The following is a 21,339-nucleotide window of genomic DNA, read 5'->3' on the forward strand; positions in this document are numbered from 1 at the left end:
AGTCATTTTTGCGCCTAGCCTTTTTGGCCCCCCTTCAACTGCTCTGTGGCCCCCTTAGTGGGCCATGGGCCCTCGGGTGGAACCGCTGTATTAAACTTTCCGTCTTTGGATAGTTCTTTATTTAAATAGCATGGCTGGCACGATACCCAACGCTTGAATGAAAGAAGGTTTATTTCGAGTATGGAAAGCGTAAAAAGAAAATCCAAATGAAAAATTGCACAGCTATCAATAGATCCGGTGCACAACGGAAATAGAAAAGCAATTGATTTTTTTTTTCATAGAGCGCCCTGATATATATAAATCAATCAATTCATTTGCTGCAATTTCGCGAGCTGCGGAACCGAGTTTAGCGATTGTGAGTGATTTTGAGTATGGGTGTCAGCACTCGAAATGCCAGAATTTGCTGCAATGTTTCATCTGTTAAATCTATGTTGCGAAGGTATTAATTAAATTTTGGGCAAACAACCGTTTGGAATAAACGCACAAGTATGCAAAAGGGCTTTCCGATCACGTTTGCCAATTGGAACCTCTTATTTTTGCAAAGCTGGGTCACGTTTATATCAAGTTTAACACCACGCTTTGAAAATATGTGTCCAGACAGCAGAACAGACATAATGTTGTTTTGCTGCCATTGTCTATATTCTTTACGTCTACATGTTTGAAACATTTAAAAAGCACACGTTTATATCAAGTTTAACACCACGCTTTGAAAAGATGTGTCCAGACAGCAGCCGCACATCTCTAAATATAAATCAATAAGTATACAGTTATGACATCATGTTGTTTTGCTGCCAATGTCTATATTCTTTACGCCTACATGTTTGAAACATTTAAAAAGCATGAAATACACATTAATGTTCACAAAATTGAGTTCAATGTAGGCCTGGGCAAGTTGCAGCCAGCGGGCCGCATCCGACCAGTGGCAACGTTTCATCCGGCCCGCGAGCAGACTTCTAGATTTAAACACTTCCGTTTTTTTACCTCTAAACTGTACTTTAGTTTTTTTATTGTAATGAAAAACCAGTGTTTTAGTAGCGATGTTTTATAGACCATAGTACCAGCTGGTAAATGCAGTCAATTTTGCAAAAATGACCAGCGCTTGTTTTTGCAGGTGATCGATCACTTATTATATTAATAGAGTAATAAAAGCCTGAATTTTGCTCGTATTTTTGATGAGTCAGGAGTCGTGCGCTAACACAGCCAGTATTTTGAATATTATTGTAATTACATCTGTCGTTGAACCTGACAAACGCGCAATGAAGATTGATTTGACTTAGTCCGGCCCGCCACTGCATTTTGAATTAGCTCCATACCAAAAATAATTGCCCAGCCCTGATTTGGAGGCAGCATTTTTTTTTTGTGTAAATGCGTTTTTACCTTGATAATTTGGCGCGCACGAACAAAAAGTTTGTGAACTGCTGCTACAGAATAGAATAATAGACCATACAATAAACTTTCATTTCATGCTACAGTGGCGGATTCAAATCAGTTCATTTATTCCACGAATTAAAATCGCGAAATCACTTTTTGAATGTGCTCTACGTATCATCGATTCGAATGCAAAAATCGAGGCGCAATTGTAATATACTGCAAAGTCATGGAAATTTGAGTTTATCAAACAGTTGAAAATATAGAATTTATCATCGCGGTGTTTCTACAGGGTGATCAGACCAACCGTAGACACATGTTTATTGAAATATCTGCAATATAAATGTAAAAGAGAAAAAAAAATATTTCACTGGAAATAGCTGTATAAAGATAAATAATAGAATTCATTGTTATTTTTCGATATAACAACTTGTCGGGACGAAATTTTAAAAGAAACCATACGTGCATCAAGTTCCAATCAGATCGAGGCGTGTAGTGAAGGCCTGTTTAAAGAATAAGAGGCGCATTGTGGTAAGCGTTAGAAATACGCTTGCCACGCACCTATGATTACCCTGTGTGGATTCGCAGTTTCGAATCCTGAAGGGCTTGGGTGTGCAGCCTGTAATACAGGAGGGCAAGATGCAAGCAAACTGGGTGAAATTGAAGGCTTTTGTTTAACATAGACTTTCTAGTAGTTGCAGGCACAAAAAAAATTGATTATTGATCTTATGACATGCGTTGTTCGCTTCTCACAAGCTAACTGTTAGGGCATTGTAACGTCATAGGCATAGATAATAATTTGAACTCAGGCATAGGCTTTGCAAGGCAAATGGATTGGAATTACTCGCACGTACCAGATTAAACTAAATCAAAAACTCGTTTCGCAATTTCCCCTGTGGGGCGCATTCGGCCCGCGGGCCACAGGTTGCACACCCTTACCGCAGGGGATAATTATTTGTGAGAGGATTGCTGGACTCCTCACCGCGGTAGGGTGGTTCACGTAACCACTGGTCGGTTACGGCTTTTTCTACAATCAAGCCCATGCATCTGAATGCAAATAATTGCCTAACTAATCCCATACACGACATGAACTGGTAAACGAACGAGAGGTCGTGGTTCGCCATATGATTAAACCGTCTTATCGGTTTTTCTATCCCCGGAATAAATATGTAAATTCATGCCTTTTCTAAGAAGGCGAAAAAACATTATTGGAATGCGTGTTTCTCGACATTTACTGGACAAATGATTGATCCAATGGCTACAAAGGACATTAAGGTCAGGAGTTCAGACGTGTCTCAACATAGTGGAGTATAAATTTCTCGTAGTTGTGATTCGATCCCCTATTAATAACAAAAATTCAGTTCAAAAGCCAGGTTCTTTAATACAAAATCTTTAGCATTAAAGAAATGTATTTCAGTTTAACCTATAAATATCGCAGCGGACCTTCATTATTAATCCATACGTCTTTTGAGAGTTTTCTATTGCAGTGGTTCCAAACCTTTCTACCATGGCGGACCGGTACTGTTAAATAAAATATACTCACGGGCCGGCAAAAAATTGAAATAACTGGAACAGAAAATAATAAGACATATTTGCGTAATTTAATGCAATGTCAGTCCCTCAATATGATTTTAGATAAAAAAAAGCACATTTAAAAACATTTTAGGTTGGCTCATTACCGGGTACACGATAGAGATGTACCGATACCACTTTTGTCGCCGATACCGATCCGATACCACCTAAAACGCCGATACCGATACTACTAAAATTCCGATACCGATACTATATAATTATTACTTAATTAAGTGTGCTGTGTAGGGCAGAAGGGTTAAAACAATGGTCTTTGAGCGTTGTTCATAGTACACATTATTTCAGATCGAAAAAAGGGATATATCACATAATATGAAATTGATCTTTGGTATCCAGACGCTGATTGAGATGCATTGTACAGTGACGCTAGTAATCTCGGTTCAATTAGAAAACTCATAAGCCGGGATGTCCAATTCGAAGTTAATGTTAATATCGCAACCTTCGAATATCGTTATTCGTGTTTAAAAGAATATCGAATATTGCCCACACATTCTAACGCCGCCGTCCTACGTTCAAATTAAAAGAGTTTACAAATATTTTATTTTGTGGTTGATCATAATCGTCGCCACAATAAATCAAAGCCAACATGAAAGAATATCAATCAGCACCGACAAAAAGAAGGCCTACCTATAACTGTCGAGCATGTTTTTTTACTTCACTATTTTATAATATTTTACAATCGCTATCATATATTTTGAGACAGTCTAGGGCTCTAGTCAGTCATGTCAATATATCTATAAAGAAATTGTGTAGTTAAAACAAAATCGAAATTAATACCTGCGTAGAGGAATAGTTGTGTCGGAATTTAGTTTATCGATGTCGACGGACTAAATGACACTCGTACTTGACGACTAACAGTCAGAATTTATAGCCGTGCCCAAAGAGCACGTGGCGTTAACAAGAACTCCAATTCCACTGTATATGATTTAAAACTGGGCGCCTCGTTGCTTTTTGTTATGTGATGTGTTGATATATTTTTTCATAATTACTATGTAATATTAAGAATGTCAATATAAAAATGTGACAGCGAAAACAGCCAAATTAGTTGAGCTACTTTGGCTGATAAATATCTAAAAACAGGTGAATCATATTCCCTCGCGGGGATGGGGACATGTATGGCTCATAGCTCACGATCTCTTTGGACAAAAAATAAATTTAAAAGTAGTATTTAAACTTATCTTTTAAAACATTCTGGACCATATCAAAAAAGTTAATATATCGGAAATATCGGCCTTAATTCAACCGATACCGATACATGGCCGACACCGAAAAAATGGCCGATATTGCCGATCCCGATACATCAGTACATCTCTAGTACACATACCATGTTCAGGTTGTGCGCCATCTTGGTACACATACTTCGGATGCTCCACACAATAACATGAAAATAATTCAGTACAATTTGGAGTGAGACAAATATAGTGTAAAAATGTATAACTACTTGCACGTAGACAAAGGCTATCATACAAGCAGAAGAAAAATATATTTTTTTTCATTTCAATCAGAGAAATTGGATTCAATTGGATTGATGAATGAGAACGAGGATGTCAAGCTAACAGCAAATAATGATTAAATAGCTTGCATCAAGGCTTGAACAGTCATCAATATTCCTGTTTATGTACCCTAGTAGTTTCAAGTATTGAAATAGCATAGGCTGGTGCGGTTCCCGTCTGTCAACAAAAATTGAACGCTTATAAATGAAGGTTTGTTTCGCTCAGTACACGAAAATATATCATAATGTATTATAAAACGTGATTATGATTAATAAAAGCGTACATTGACGGGAAAAACCTAAAAATTGCAAACACACAACGCCTTCCCTCATCTGGTGCATGATTAACTGGCTCTGTTTTTTCATCATTTAATTTATAATCAATTAATTGTCGCGAAAGAATAAAAGATTCCACGAAATGATTTATTTTTATGATACAGCGTACAGGCGGCTTCAATTATGTTTCATTTATTTGATAAATTAATATCGCGAATTCACTTCATGACAAACATCGATTAACGCTCAGAATGCTATGGCGTAATCTATTAATTCAGCATATCTGACAATAGAGATAGACACTATTTGCTGCAATTTCGTGAGCTGCAGTTTATTTATATGCTGAACCGAGCTGAGCGAACATGAATAATTTTTCAACTTCAAAGAAAAATCCGGGAAAGATAAGAAAGAAGAGTTGACATTTTGCCTTCATTCCCTAGGCGCGTGTTTACAAACTTGAAAGGCATTAAGTACACAGTAACGTTCACAAAATTGAGTTTTATTTAAAAGCAGCATTTTTTTCGGGTAACTGCGCCGTGAGTATTTTCCCTGATAATTTGGCGCCGCAGGAACAAAAAGTTTGGGAACCGCTGTACTGTGGCGTATCTACGTAAAGTGGCGCCCATGACAAAATTTGAATATGCGCCCCCTCTGATTGTTGACGGGCAATTTTTAAGAACTATCGTTGAATTGAGATACTTTTACGTTATTATTTAGGAAAAATAAGAGTTTCAATTATTTCCAATTTGTAATTAATGGCGCGAGCCATATAGCTGCCACGCCCTAGATACGCCACTGCCGCTGTACTACAGTATTCTGGGCAGCTTCAGTTCAGATCAATTTATTTCACAAATTAAAATCGCGAATTAACTTTTTGAATGTCCTATACGTATCATCAATTTAAATGCAAAAATCGAGGCGTAATCTTTTTAATTTAGCATAGTTTATATTTATGTCTTAGCGCGGCAATGTTCGCTTACAAATATTCTTTCCGTACTGTTTCCACATTCAGTTGAAAGTTCGAGACGTTTTGAGCGAACTTTAGTATTAAAACGTTCTTTAAAATCTAGATGAGGCGGTAAGCAGTTATTATTGACAGTTTTTACTTTTCATTTGGTGCTCCCGAACTATTCTTACCAAGATGGCGCACAACCTGAACATAGTATGTGTACCAGGCTAGGGTTGTTCAGGTTGTGTGTCATCTTGGAACGAATACTTTCGGAGCGCCTTTCGTTTAGCCTGTTCCATTGAAATATATAGATTATTTTACCATGAAACTGTCCGAATTGACGGTGACTGCGGAAGATGCCACAGACGTGGGAAAGAAATGCTTGCTAACATTTGCAGCAATCGGAGCGGCTTACTACCTCTGGTATCGAAACAAATGCAGTCAGCTTCGATTGAAAGCCATTGATAAAAAAAGAGCCGAACAAGAATATATCAAACAGAAGTTGAACACTCTACAAAGAGAGCTAGTGGGTGTTAATGTTTCGTTCGAAATTTTACCATCAGATCTTCCACTTTCACAACAAATCTTTGAGCAAGAAGCTATTATTACTTGCGTAGTCACTATACGCCAGGGGTGTGCAACCTGCGGGCCAAATGCGGCCTACGGGGAAAACTTGTGCGGCCCGCGGAGAAGGGCCAATTTCGAATGGTGTGCGGACCGCGAAACGAGTTTTTAATTTAATCGAGTATGTGCGAGTAATTCCCATACAATAATGATTGTAAATTATTTTCAATCAAAAACATCCTCGACGTGTTATAAGTACTTCAAGTCGGTGCTGCTTTAAATCCTATCATGTCGGCAATAATTAATTGCCACAATGAGCTGTCTTCGATTACGATAATGAATAAAACATAAAATTTACTAATGTTTGTGTGCACGACATTCGATATTATATAAACAATAAAAACGATATTCGAAGGTAGCGATATTCGAATATTAAATTCAAATCGAATATTCCTGGCTGTAGTAGGTGCGTACTAGTTTTATGATTTGTATGGTCGGCGCATATGCGAATTTTCATAAATTCACCGTTTTTTAGGGGATGTTATATATATGCAAGATTGGCTAATATGTGAGGATATACGGTATATCTATTTCTGCATAACTATCAATAGTTCCTGATCAGCAAAAACTCTTTGTCATTTCAGAACGAAGAACAAGTAGAAGAAATCTTGAAACTGAACGGACCGGAATTATTGGAAAAATTACAAAGCAGAGAAATAGAACCGACAGATGCTCTGAATGCTTATATCTACAAGGTATCGCATTTTTAAAATCAATCAAACCGTTTATGACGTCACATGTAGTTTTGCTCCGGAGATGAACAAAGCTTCCGCCCAAGTAAACTCGCTTTAAAACATACACTTAGTCGCGCGATAGTCACCAATGTTTCAACTTTCAATAAGGAAAATTCCATCAAATGGTGAACTATGGTATCTTATCCGGCCAGGTGCTAGCAGTATGTTCTCCGCATTTTAGGGAGAGTGTTCACCGCGCATTTTCATCCATCAAATCTGGTGAACGGATTATTGATAGCAAGTCAGGAAATAGCAAAATGGTGTTGAACAAAGGCGCATGAATTTATGTCTCATAGCAAAATTGCATGACTACGCCTATGGATAGAGCGAAATAACCGACCAGAGCTGAGGAACTAACAGCGGCATTATAAGCAACCAATCTGTTACACATAATAATAGTACCCCACGGGTATCAACAGTGCGATATCTAGAGTATTTCTGTTACTTGGCATCGTTAGAAATCTTGTGTACATAACAATTCCCCATGAGATTCCAATCCACGCATCAGCGTTGCGATATCTATATTATAGTTAATGCATGGCTTACTGTTGAGTACGGATTAAACCTTAATTTGACACATAGAGAAATTTTATTGGCAGTAGGCAAAACCAAGATATAAATTGTGTTTTATTATGTGCCATATTTTTCATATACAAAGGTTAATTTCGTGATGAAAGGCCTCAATTTTGTCAATTTTTATATATGATGAAAATATTCTGTGAAAAAGCTAACATGAGGTTCAAAAAATCTATATTATGTCCATGGCTTGGCACGGGCGATCCATAACACATATATATTGCTGGCATTTCCACATTTTTACTACATGCATTTCAATACAGGCTTGCAAAGTGACGGGAGATATTAACTGCATAACAGAAGTGCTTAAAGACTGCGAGGAAGTCGCTCGAGAAGTTTCAACAAAAAATCCGAAGGATCTGCCTTTGTACGGGATTCCAGTCAGTTTGAAAGAATGTATGAAAACCAAGGTTTGTGATTGAGATATGACTGCACAGGGGGTCCGCAACGATATGAAAGAGTCTGACCGATCTTCAATGATTAATTTCAATCAAAAAACATTACATCTTTTTGGTTGAGCGTTGCGAACGAATATTCATTTCTGTCAGAAAAGGCAATTAAAATTTTATTGCCTTTTGCAACGACCTACATGTTTGAGGAACTATCTTCAGTTCTTACTAATATGATGACAAATTACAGGCCGAGACTTGCAGTAGAGTCGAATCTACGAGTTTGGTTGCCACAAATTGCTTCGAGAATCGATGAATTGGACGGTTAAACACAACCTGATCCATCACATTAATGTCGTTTACTAAGATTTCGATTGCGTTTCAAATGTCGTCTCAATATTTCCACTCTTCATACTTGGTGTGGATATATATAGTAAAATGAAGGATGAACGGTTTAAAAGATATAAAAGTTCAATAAAATTATCACGGAATATATCAGTTATAAACACCACGATCCATGATAAAAATAACACAAGTTAAAGTTCGATACTGGTTCGAAAATCATCAGCAAACAAAAAATATAATATTTTTGAGAAATCAACACTTCCAGTTGTTGCGTGTGCGAAGCCTCGTTCAGCGCGGGGCTAGTCACTTCACATAAACTACGATTGGATGAACTGGATGTCAGACAAAAACATCAATGTTTCTCGGTGTCCAATTTTTTTTATATAATGACGTCATACGAAGCTTTTACCCCGAACAAGACTGGATAAAAGCAGCCCTCGCTATCTAACAATATCTCAAAGAATCTTATCACAGACTTACTTCGCTGTCGTATTCTAAGGCAGGGCTACTCAACTGGCGGACCGCGGTCCAAATCCGGACCTTTCGAGTATTTGATTCGGACCGCACATCATTCTTTATTTTGGATCATTAGCCTCACTTTTGAAGTTTTATTTTATAAAAATGACTTTTATAGCTTTGAATATATATGAAAAGAACCATAACACCATAATAAACAATCTTGATTAGCTAATATCCATTAGCCGGTCAAGGAAGTGCGCCTTCAAGGATGCCGAAATCTAATTTCTGAAAACACCGGACCCAAATAATTTTGGAGTTTTGTATACGAACCTTCGGTGAAAATAGTTGAGTAGCCCTGATCTAAGGTTACAAAAGCGCGTTTTCCTTTATCCGTCAGTTTTTCAATAAAATGGTGTTGCAAAAGGCGTAACCATTTATGTCACGACGCAAATGCCGCAAAATTGCATTTGAAAAATTATTTTTTTCGGGCCCCCCGACTACGCTTATGTTCGGCATTGCCACCCCAATTAATTAAACCCTGGGTTTTATCTACGATGCCACGACAGCCGGGTTCAATGTTTTAACTTAATAAGCCACTGCGCCACCGAAAACTATAGCTAAAAAAGATCCATAGAGCTTTGTAACTCTTTAGTGAAAAGATCCTACACTTGTACGGCATTTGTTTTCATTTCTTTCTATGTATTACACAGGGAACTCCAAGCTGCGTAGGTCTGGCAATGTACCTCGATCAAATACCAACCGAGGATCTGGTTCTGGCAAAAGTATTGAAGCAATGTGGGGCGGTACCGTTTGTGAAAACGAATACTGTGCAAATCATGCTCAGGTAGGTTTAGTTTGTATAAAATTCACGCAAGATTACCATTCTGGCTTACCATTAAGACGTTGTAGCATAGGCCTTCATTTTAATTGCTTTTTTTGCGGCATTTGCAGTGAGGCATAAATTCCAAAAGTATATGTACCAATATGGAGGTAACTAACTTTGTTCGCCTACTTTACATCAAGTTGTGTAAAGGGACTGAAACCTATGGACAGGGGGTAGATTCACTTGGCTAATACAGACAGTCCCGAACTCGTAATAGAACTAAAATAGGGAAATTAGAACTAAAAAGAGGAAAATAAAATTATGGCCTAACCCTAACCTGGTAAACACACTGCGTGATAACCTAAATTCGTACGTCTTTTTTAATAACATTTTACTCTTTTTTTGAACGATTTACTGAGTACTCGACGTTACCTGGCTTGCTATCAATAATCCTTTGTTCCAATGAACCAACCGCGATAGATGGAAAGGCGCGCCCATATAGCTTGGATAACTTCGACAGCGAAATAAGTCAGGAGAGAGATTCTTTAGGATATTGTTAGACATCAGTGCCTGCTTTTATGTAGCCTTGTTCAAAACAAAATGCACGAGTAAGTGTTGTGTTACGTCATAATACTAAATTTTGGTCTGATTACGGTTTTGCGTCAGTGGCCTAGTGATTAAAAGCAAGGTGGCTAGCCTTGTATGTTGTATAATTCAGGTTGAGAATGCCTGGTACTACCGTGTTTCCTTTAGGGTCCTATTTCAATTTTCTTTCGAAACATAACACTAGGGCTTATTTTGATGGATGTCTTTTATTTTCATTCATCACAAACAAAATTACAAAGTAGTGAATCACGAAATTTTCAAATATACAAAATATGAATCGTGGCGTGATCTTCACGTTACCTCAGGTCATTGAACCTTTTTCTTCGTTCACACGTTTTAGATTATTCACCTAAAGTTTCTTGCTATCGAATAGGTCAATTAAAAGTTGCGCTATCAACTTGGTCTTATTTTAATGGGAAGTATTATATTAAAATCATTTTCAAAACACGGTATTTGTCTATTTTGAAATAGTTTTAAATTCTGGAATCCTGATATGCAATAATTGTTAATTCCGTTAATTAACGTATATTTGAACCTATTCACTAGGCCGGAAAATCGCGGTATCATGTAAAATTAATCCCGTGTCACTTCGTAATTTGTGTTTTAAATTGCCAAATTTGCTGCCATTAGCCGGTATATTCGTTTGAAAACGACCAGTCAATCCTGCCTTATTACTGAACTACCGGTAATTTCTAATGAATAACCAACATTGAACAGCATATTGAACCAATTTCTAAGACACTGTTTCGATATCGGTAGCTGCTTGTACATTACCGAAAGGCGTAATTGATAATTTTAAAAATATTGACCTTCCGAAATTCGTTGGTTACTTGAAGGAAGGAATGCGTGATTGGAACATTTTTTAATACAAAATGTCTAATTGCCAACTTTTTAAATCGTATATACTATAACGTACACATTATTACGTTACTTAGAACCTCATTTAACTAATTTCTAATGAATAATCAACTCCACCATTCTTTCTACACAGCATTGAATTGAGCAACCCCATTTTACAGCGAGGCCACAAACCCTCTGTACAAAAGTGTCTTTTTGTCCTGAAGTTGTCCATTTGCGTTGTGCTGGTAGTTCGGCACACATCGTTAGCTATCAGTGGATGTCCTTATTCGGAGCGCAAAAGCTTAGTATGAAAATCGTCTTGTTGGGTTTCCCATTCACGTTAGTTACTCGCAATAGGGATTACTAGATTGGAACATTATTAGACGAGATTTTTAATTGCGGTTTTCTTTTGCAAAACTATAATTATATACACACATTGTGAGCCATCAGGGGCCAAAAATTTTGCCCACCTAGACTGGCGGGCCATGTAAGTGTGACGTAAAAAGTTAAATTTCATGAACAATATTTACAGTGTTATAAAAGCAAAAGTGAAACACAATAAGACTAGTGTCAAAACTAAATTTGATCGCAAACTCAACAAATTCTTCGAGCAATTTTTTAGCTAAAACATCAAAATATGTTCTTAGTTTGGTTGTGGCAGCATCAGGCGGGCCGTGGTTTGGCCATGTCAGTAAAGTAACACAATATTGAACCAGTTTCTAAGACCCCGGTCTTTTAGATATTAGTGGCTGCCTGTACGAGAACAAAAGGCGTGAATGGTAGTTTTAAAAAATGGGCTTTCCGCGATCCGTTGGTTACTTTGGGGTAAGGAATGCGTGATTGGAACATTTTCAGACAAAATGTATAATCGCGGACTTTTTTGAATATATAACGTACACATTATTAGCTATATAGTACCCGGAAGGGTGCCCCCGTAGTGTGTGTACCAGGGGTATCCAGGCCGGATAGCAACTGTCATAATGGCGACTTCATAATAGCGACGTAATCAAGCGAGCGACTGTCAAAACAGCCACTGTCATAATGGCGACCGCATTAAAACAGCGACTGTTATGATAGCGTTAGGCTTAGTCCAAATAAAATGTTTTTTTAAAGTCGTATTTGGTTTCAATCTTTCACTACGCAGTGTGCGTGCGTGCATACGTGTGTAGCGAGGTCCCTAACCCTAACACGAGTTAAGCCGCTAATATAATAGTCGCTGTTTTAATGCGGTCGCCATTATGACAGTCACTGTTTTGACAGTCGCTCACTTGATTACGTCGCTATTATGAAGTCGCCATCATGACAGTCGCTATCCTGACACTCGCTATTTGGAACCCGAGCCGTGCCAGGTTAGGCCATAATTTTATTCCGATTTTCCTTATTTTAGTTCTATCATGAATTCGGGGACTGTCTGTGTTTGACAAGTGAATGTACGTACCCTCTGCCCACAGGTTTCAGTCCCTTTACGGCTTTACGCAACTCGATGTAAAATAGGCAAACAAAATTAGTTACCTCCATATCAGTTACACACACTTCTGAAGTACCCTTGAAAGTACAATTAACTAATTTCTAATGAATAATAAATAACACCATCATTTTTTCCACGCAGCATTGAATCGAGCAACCCGATTTACGGCGAAACTTCAAACCCATTGAATCACGAATTCTCTCCGGCGGGTTCATCATCTGGTGAAGGTGCAATTGTTGGAGCCGGTGCCTCTGTTCTAGGATTTGGATCGGACATTGCCGGCAGTATCCGAGTTCCGGCTCATTTTTGTGGAATTTGTGGATTCAAACCTACAAAGTATCGTATAAGTTCGTCAGGAATGATTTGTAAGTATATGACCCAAGGTTTATTTACTTAACGAATTAATTTTCAGTCTATTTTGTGAGACATAACGCGTCACCAAAATTCTGTGCGGTTACTATGACTCATAGGTTTTCAATGGACATTCGTTGGTAAAGATTCTTTTAACATCTACTAGTTCATGCAGTTCCCAACCGGGGGCCCATGGCCTCCTAAGGGGACCACAGAGCAGTTGGATGGGGCCATAATGCTCGGCGCAAAACTGATTTTACTTTTCCCTTTACAAGAAAACATCCAGTTTTTCCTAGCTCATTGCTTGATTAGGATATTTCAAAGGGTATTTTCACTTTGTTGAGCATGAATTGTTTGAACATAATGGGCAAATTTGAAATACACCAATCCTAATAACACTCTAAACACCACGGGAATGATAAACAGGCGGGCCATGAGTACCTAGAGCCTTCGGTAGGGGGGCACAGGCTATAAGAGGTTGAATCAGTGCACTAGTTAATTAGTTTTATGCGCTCCTCCGCCATTAATTTACCAGTTCATGTTTTTTTCTGGCCTTATTAACTTCACTAGATTAGATTGTTTGAAGCTCACAATGTAAAACCATAATTCTATATGGTTTCTTCGCGCTTTGTAAATTATTAGAGTTTTCTTGCATATAATTCTCATATTACAAGTCCAGCCCATTTAATGGGGCATAACGCGCCACCATGATTCTGGTTGCAAAGACTCTTGACTTTTTAGTGGTCGATTGTTGCAGTGTTGGACAAATTACGGCCCGCGGGCCAGATCCGGCCAACCGAAGTGTTTTATCCAGCCCATTTGTGCCTGTAGAAATTACGGCAATAGTCGGCTAAAATATGGAACGTAATTCCCGACGTATTATGTGCCCCTGAATATATTGTGCCGTTTGGTCGATATCTGTTTGTTGTACAATAACTATTACGCTAGTTATTTGTAAATGAACTGTTTTTATTCATAGTCTCATGTTGAGTTTTCAGCATCCGACTCAGTAACCAAGTCTATTATCTGTAACTGGTTCACTCAGAAATGTAAATGCCCATCCCTGCGCTACAGCCTCTTCTAACATATAACTAAGACACCCATCTGGAGCATTTCAATATTTCACTATTTATACCCGACCTGAATTAAACCGCCACATCGACTCGACATTCTCCTGTGATAAAGTTTTCACCAAGCCTAGATTAGAGAACTAAAGAGAGTATTTCTTTTGGTCATGCGATTTCTTTGTTTTATAGGCTTCCCACTCACGAATAAATACAAATTTTCTAGACCTCCTGAAGTATGTGCACCAAGATGGCGCACAACCTTAACTCAGGTCGTGTACCAGTTTAGGGTTCAGGTTGTGCGACATCTTGGTGCGCATACTTCAGGAGTACCAAAGTTCTTTCTATTGTTTTCAGGGTCGTTGATGGGACAGAACGCTGTTGCATCAACGCTCGGACCTATGGCACGTGATGTTGACACAATTGTCATGGCAATGCGAGCCTTGTTGTGCGACACAATGTTTCAATTGGATAAGAATGTTCCTCCGATCAAGTTCAATGAGGAGGTAGTGCAATGAGAATATTTGCATCTCATCCAACATATTCGATTTTTTGTCGCCAGTTTAGAATTTCTCAAAATTTATCCAACCAAAAGAAAATTTATAAGAGAGTTTGACCATTTTAATAGCATATTAATTATATATAAATTTCAATTCACTATACTTATGCTATTTCATTATTATATTTAGGGAGACGATTAGCGATAAGACAGTCGAGTAATATTTACTTCTATGTCTCTTTTGAGCATGTGGTCAATTTAGATTAGAATTTTACATATTCTGATAAATCATTTCACAGTGTATCTTTTTTTATGTAACTTTTTCACATCTTTTTATACGATTTATTTATGCGCATTCGCTCCGAACAAGGCTCTTCACCCGCAGCAATTGTTGGGCGAGTAGCTAGGTACTTTATTACTTATCGATCTCGATCGGTAAGTATGTTGATAGGTATTTGTCTGTTTGTCTGTCTGTTAGACACTTTCGTATGTTACGCGATATCTCACGAAAGCGGGGTTGCTCCAAATTTTGTATGTGCATTCAACATATCTCAGACCAGAAGGCTATTGATTTTGGACGAATTATGCCATATAATTAGCGAGTTGATGATTAATTAGTGATGGGACACGCGGTGTCGCTATTGAGACAGAGCGGAGGAATCGAAACCGCAGTTTCTGTTTTGGGGGATCCCCTAACCTTCTTCGCTGCGAACGGAAGATAAGTCGGCGGTCTCCGATCGTCATCTAGTTTCGGGGTTCAGCATTGCAATCTATTTCACCCTGAATGAAGGGGTGGGGATGGGATCAATTCTCAAAATGGTACGTTTTCTTATACTACATTTCACGCAAGTTCAACGCTCTGTTTATGTCCAGTTTACGCATTTTAAAATATGATTATCCACCACGTAATACATTTAATCTAACCCAGCTTTGTATCTTTGCGCGATAAGATTTTTGAGAAAAATAACACAAACGCGATTGCCAGTTCTAAGATATTCAACTTACTATGATCTATCCGCCAGCTATTACATATAATTCAATCCAGCTCTACAATTCTAAAACCCCGCTGAGAATTGGTTACTACATGGACGATGGCTACATGAAACCGGTACCAGCATGTCAGCGAGCTGTTAGGATGACAAAGGAAGCATTGCAAAGTGCTGGCCATACTTTGGTACCGTTTGAAATACCAGATATTGAAGAACTGATGGAAATGACTACTAGAGGTAGGTGAAGTAATCACGTAACATTACTTCTTATTAGGTACGAAGTGGAACGTTTTGTTATCATGTCGTTGTTGTTCTTGTTAGTCATCACTTTTTCATTAACTAATGGGCCAATTGCTTTGAAATTTTCAGTGGTCTTCTCTGGGCCACCCCCTGTCTAGCAGCCATCTACAAGCAAGAGTTTTTTTAATGAGTCTTAACCGATGTAAAACGTCGAAGATAAATAAAGCACACCGGTGTATAGCAAAACGATGTAATTTGCCGACGTTTCAGGCATGATATGGAAAGCACACTATCGTAAAACAAGAAAAAATATTACGGCGTGGAAATCTAAAAAGAGGGATTATATGATAATAGATCTAAGTGAATAAGCGCAAGTTAAAACAAATATGGGGACTACCTAAACAATGACTCATGGCAGTTGGGAACAAGGTAGATTCTTTATCTTCAATGGAATTATTCTCTTTGTTAATATGGTATTATTCGAGATATAGTATTTTCCTGTAGTGGGTACACCGGTTGTGCTTTATTTATCTTCGAAATTTATCTCAGACATGGAAATCATGCGCTACTACGACGTATATATATATATTATTTTTAAATTGTAAAATTCACTATTGGCTTCAGCTTTTTATGTCGACGGGGGACGCGGCAATATCGAACGAACAAAATATGATATTGTCGACAAACGTCTCCTTCCGTCATGGCGAAGATGGAGCATGCCTTCGATAGTTATGAAATTATATTCAATGTACCTGGACTTATTCGAGGTGAAATTTAGGTTTAAATAAGCTTTATTTCTACTTCATTATCAGCATAACGAACTATAAAGTAATAATAATGATTGCGATTACTGAACTCCTTACCGTTGTAGAGTGGTCCACAAAGCCGCTGGTCGGTTAGGGCTTCCTCCACCATCAACTCCTTGCATATGAAACAAATAACTGGCTAACTAGTCCCATACCCCACAAGGACTGGAACTGGACGAGAGGCCGTAGTTCGCCATATGATTGAGCAATTTTACGATTCCCTTTGCCTGGGATAAATATCTATTCGGCATTTTTCTGTCCTCCAAGATAAATTTTAAAATCCTAAGTGTGAAACGTATTGAACGCTAGGACGGCTTAATCATATGGCGAACCATGGCCTCTCTTCCAGTTACCAGTCCATGTCGAGTATGGAATTAGTTTGCGAGTTTCTTGATTTCAGATGCATTGAACCCACGAACCCACGCAGGGTAATCAGAGGTGGGGTGGCGAGCGTATTCCTAACGCTTAGCACCATGCGCCACAGGTTTCGTTCATTTCTCAGATTCTTCGTCTTGATTTTTTCTGTGTTTTGTTTTATTTTTGTGAAAAATTTGAAATAAAATCTATCAACTGTTACAGTCTTCTCGAATGGCCAAAGACCTGTTAGCTTATGGAGGAGGCGACAAATCGGCGCATAATCTTTGGAAACTGACAGCTTGGATAGAAGGGTATAAAATGAAATTCTGGACTGAATGGAGAGAAAAGTACAAACTTGATGCTTTGATCTGCCCTGTCCATCCTCTTGTCGCTTGTCCTAAAGGAATGGTAACAAACATGACAGGTTGGTAAGAAGTTGTTTCTATTTCAGTATTTTTTTTTTTTCAATGTTGCCCTAGTATTTAATATGGCGCTGCAGAAGTGTGTACCAATATGGATATAACAAATTTTGTTCGCCTATTTTACATCAAGTTGTGTAAAGGGACAGAAACAAACGGGCATATTCACTTGGCTAACAAAGACAGTCCCCGAACTCGTAATAGAACTAAAGAGAAAATTGGAAGAAAATTTTCCCCCAACCCTAACCTGGTACACATACTACGGCAGTACCTTTCTTTCACCCAATGCTGCCCTATTATTCATTATACAGTAAAAACTCTAGCCACTTCTTAAGAAATGCGTTATATCCGAAAAATCCAATTTACGAAAATTCAGTATATATGTAGAAATATTGCTTCGACTAACGTAAGATTTTTACACAAAGAAGGCTGAAAACTTGAAAAGCGCGTGTAGTGATATTTGCCTTTTTTATATTAATTTAATGCAGTGCATGAAGTCGTAAATATTCATCCCGTTATTATTTACAATAATTCTTCAAAAGTAGAAGAGTTCATACAAGAAACTCAGTAGTCTGATAGTTGTATATGCCTGTCGAAAAAGGTTTTCAAATTGTATTTTTTTGCAACAACCAGGTAAAAAGTTTCTGCACAAATAACGTTTTCTACATTTACCAATAGTTTAATAATCTTTCGTTAAAGTAATATTTTTCATATTTATCAATTGTATAGAGCTTAGGTGATACACTTCCCTGATCCTGCAGCGAACGAACGTGTATTACAAGTGTCGTTTGCTTCATTTGCCAAAAGCATGTAGAGTATGATAGGATTTACATATTCGACCAGGGGAGAGTAAAGCCGATAAGACGGCTTATTCATATGGCGAACCACGACCTCTCGTCCAGTTACCAGTTCATGTCGGATATGAAATTAGTTAGACATTTATTTGTCTCATTCGATGAATCTACCAAAAGCATGTAGTTCATGTAATGGAGTATTTGGCCAATTAGAAACATTCCGGGTAGAAAGGCAAAACTAACCGTATATCAATAGAAGGTCGACCACCATTTTTTGTGTGATTCTAACCTGCGAACCCACATGGTAACTAGTGATTACGATTGTGGGCTTATATTTATGCAGTCGCAAAATTATTTCGATTTATTTGAAGTTTTGATTGAGACTTCAGACTTGGGTATGTTTGCAAAAACGAAAAACATGAACATCAAATAGACTTATTCTATATCACTACATAAATAATACACCCTGGTCCTATTATGTAAGTTTATATCTTATAGCGAATATGAGCTACTCAACTGCCTTTACCGTTACCAACTGTCCTGCTGGTGTTGTCCCCGTGACAAAGGTCAATCAGAAAGACATAGAGGAATTGAAGATACACAAGGGGCATTATGATGACCAATGGGATCGACATTGCGTGAAGGTTTAATAGTTAATATTACTTACATATATGTTTGTTTTCTTTGTGAGATTTGTGATTATAGTGATTAAATCTCGGGAATCGGCAAAATTTGATAGGCGTCAGAAATTTGCTTGCCACCGCACCACTGATTACCTTGCATGGGTTCGCAGGATAGATCCCATGACAGATAAATATGAGCGGTAGGATTGCTAGATTCCTCCCCATCTTAGGGTGGTTTACGTAGCCGCTGTTCGGTTGTGGCTTTCTCCATCAAGTCTGGTAACTGGCTATCTGAATGGCGTATCTGAAATAAATAATTGGCTAACTATTCCCTTACCCGACATGGACTCGTAAAAGAGCAAAAGACTGTCGTTTGCCATACGATTAGGTCAAATATTGGCTTTCCTCCCTCATAGAATAAATATAAAAATTTTATCCTACCCTACCTACAAAATTAAAAGCAACCACAAGCTCCCCTATTGTCATGCAGGCATATCGAAGAGTGGGCAACGCCACTTTTATCTATAGAGAGTGCTTCGATTCAAAATGTTAAGAACCGGCTCTTTCTTGTATCGGACTCACTAACAACAGGTTCCAATATTTTGAAAATTCATGCCGAACTTTTCACTCCTAACTGTACATCATATGGCGCTCTGGAAGTGTGTGTACCAATAAGGAGGTAACTAATTTTGTTCGCTTACTTTACATCAAGTTGTGTGAAGGGGCGGAAACCCGTGGGCAGGGGGAATATTTACTTGGCTAACACAGACAGTCCCCGAACTCGCAATAGTACTAAAACAAGGAAAACCGGAATAAAGTTATGGTCTAAGCCTAACCTGGTACACATACTACGAGAGTACCCATCATATTTGTTACATTTAAGTTACATTAACATGACTCGTTTTAAATAAATCTAATACATAACTTTGGAAGCGCAAAATATATATAACTCCAATCGTTCAGGTCATGGGTTCGCTTATTATCACAATATTCCATCAACTCCTGGATCCCACAACCGGGTATAAAGTTTATGCAGCCACTCGCTACAAGCTGGGCTCTGGACGTTGGCTAATGAGATCATAGACGTTTAGGGGACCTCCTGAAGTATGCGCACCAAGATGATGCACAACCTGAACTCAGGTCGTGTACCAGGTTAGGGTTCAGGTTGTGCGACATCTTAGTGCGCATACTTCAGGAGTACCCGTTTAGGGGTATATGAGGGAAAAGGTACTCAACATTTCTAAGACATCGCGCTTATTTTGCGTTCATTTAATTAACACGTTGATTTGTTGTACACGGCTCGCGAACCAAGTCGTCACGATATTGCTACATCCAAGCTTACTTTTCTCAAAACACATCACTTGGGAGATCAAACTTCTCTATGATCACAAATTTTCTGTATTTCGAATTTCCAGGCTTGTATGGGAAGCATCAACATGCCAGTGGGAGTGCAATGCGTTTCAGAACCTTGGCAAGAAGAAGTCTGTCTCAGATTGATGAGAGAAGTAGAGACACTGCTCCCGATGTAGACAGCACTTCCATCGAAAAAAAAAAAGGAATTATTTTTCAATAATATTGTTTATGTTATTACAATCATGTAGGCTAATATAGGATTTCGGGTCACAGATAGTTTTCACGTGTTGGGATTGATATGTCGCCGTCATTGGGTGTCGTGGTGTGGGATTGTAAAGTACACGGAAACAGTATAGAAGAGAATTTATAGTGGGTGAAACTCGAGTAAAACAGGAGGGGCTTTTGCCTCGTTAACTTTTACAGTGCTTTTAGTGCGATTAGAGACTCTGAACCATGAGCCAACCCCAAATTTTTGAGGAAAGTCAAATTTCTTTTGTATAATAGCATAATACGACACTCATTACTTATCGATCTTATGATCGGTAAGTATGTTGATAGGTATTTGTCTGTCTGTTTGTTTGTCTGTTAGATGGACGCGATATCTCAAGAAGGCGAGGTTGAAACTGCTCCTGCATGTGCATTCATCATATCTCGGACCAGAAGCCTATTGATTTTGAATGAATAAGTCGTATAATAAGCGAGGTTTTAATTAATTAGTGATGGGACACGTGGTGTCACTATAGAGTCATGATTTGAAACCGCAGTTTCGATCGATAAGTATTCGCTCTCCGACCAATATTCTCGTTTGTTCTTTTTCTCCAAACAAAGCCAGATAAAAGTAGGCACTGATATCTAGCAATATTCGCACTACAGACGTAATTCGCCGTCGAAGTTATGCGCGGCGCGCATTTTACCCTATCTCGTTTGGTTCACTTGGTGAATGAATTATTAATAGCAAGCGAGGGGACTTTCGTTTCAGTATATCGTTCCAGAATAGAGCAAAATGGTTTTTGAAAAGGCGTATGAATTTATGTTTCACTGCGAATACCGAAAAATTGCATTAAAAAAAATGGCTGATCATTGTTGATTGACAATTGATCTCTTAAAAAAACACTGATTTAGGGTTTGTTTAATAGTTTCCATTGACTTTGGCACGATGGAAATAAATACCTGGATGTGAACACGAATCTTTGTTCACGCAACACTTTGCTTTGAGAAAACTGGCATCAAAATTTACTTGTCGGAGTTTTAATGATTGGCTAGGACGAAAGAAATTCGTATCTTAAACCAGCCTGCTTCCATTGC

General features: G+C 38.2%; 1 protein-coding gene across 2 annotated transcripts; it reads left to right on the forward strand.

Annotated features, from left to right (window-relative positions):
• The first annotated feature begins 5,775 nt into the window (after positions 1-5,775).
• LOC120338685 (vitamin D3 hydroxylase-associated protein-like) lies at positions 5,776-20,304 on the forward strand. 2 transcript variants are annotated; one of them, XM_039406595.2, is made up of 11 exons: positions 5,782-6,201; positions 6,884-6,994; positions 7,873-8,019; positions 9,513-9,646; positions 12,681-12,904; positions 14,312-14,460; positions 15,499-15,679; positions 16,307-16,449; positions 17,068-17,269; positions 18,557-18,702; positions 20,097-20,304. In XM_039406595.2, exons 1-11 carry the CDS (start codon positions 5,998-6,000, stop codon positions 20,208-20,210), a joined length of 1,755 nt encoding a protein of 584 aa, XP_039262529.2. In that variant the 5' UTR covers positions 5,782-5,997; the 3' UTR covers positions 20,211-20,304. The 2 variants fall into 2 exon arrangements, with proteins under 2 accessions (XP_077972050.1, XP_039262529.2); XM_078115924.1 differs by lacking the exon at positions 18,557-18,702 and having other exon boundaries at positions 5,776-6,201.
• The last annotated feature ends 1,035 nt before the right edge of the window (positions 20,305-21,339 follow it).

This window comes from Styela clava, chromosome 9, assembly GCF_964204865.1.
Source record: "Styela clava chromosome 9, kaStyClav1.hap1.2, whole genome shotgun sequence".
Lineage (NCBI taxonomy): Eukaryota > Metazoa > Chordata > Ascidiacea > Stolidobranchia > Styelidae > Styela > Styela clava.

Bases quoted from the DNA above. Each gene is read 5' to 3' on its own strand.
- LOC120338685 (XM_039406595.2), top strand. From the start codon at position 5,998: ATGAAACTGTCCGAATTGACGGTGACTGCGGAAGATGCCACAGACGTG. The intron at 8,020-9,512 runs GTTTGTGATTGA...TGTATTACACAG, and splicing joins AAGAATGTATGAAAACCAAG to GGAACTCCAAGCTGCGTAGG. The intron at 14,461-15,498 runs GTAGTGCAATGA...AATTCAATCCAG, and splicing joins CGATCAAGTTCAATGAGGAG to CTCTACAATTCTAAAACCCC.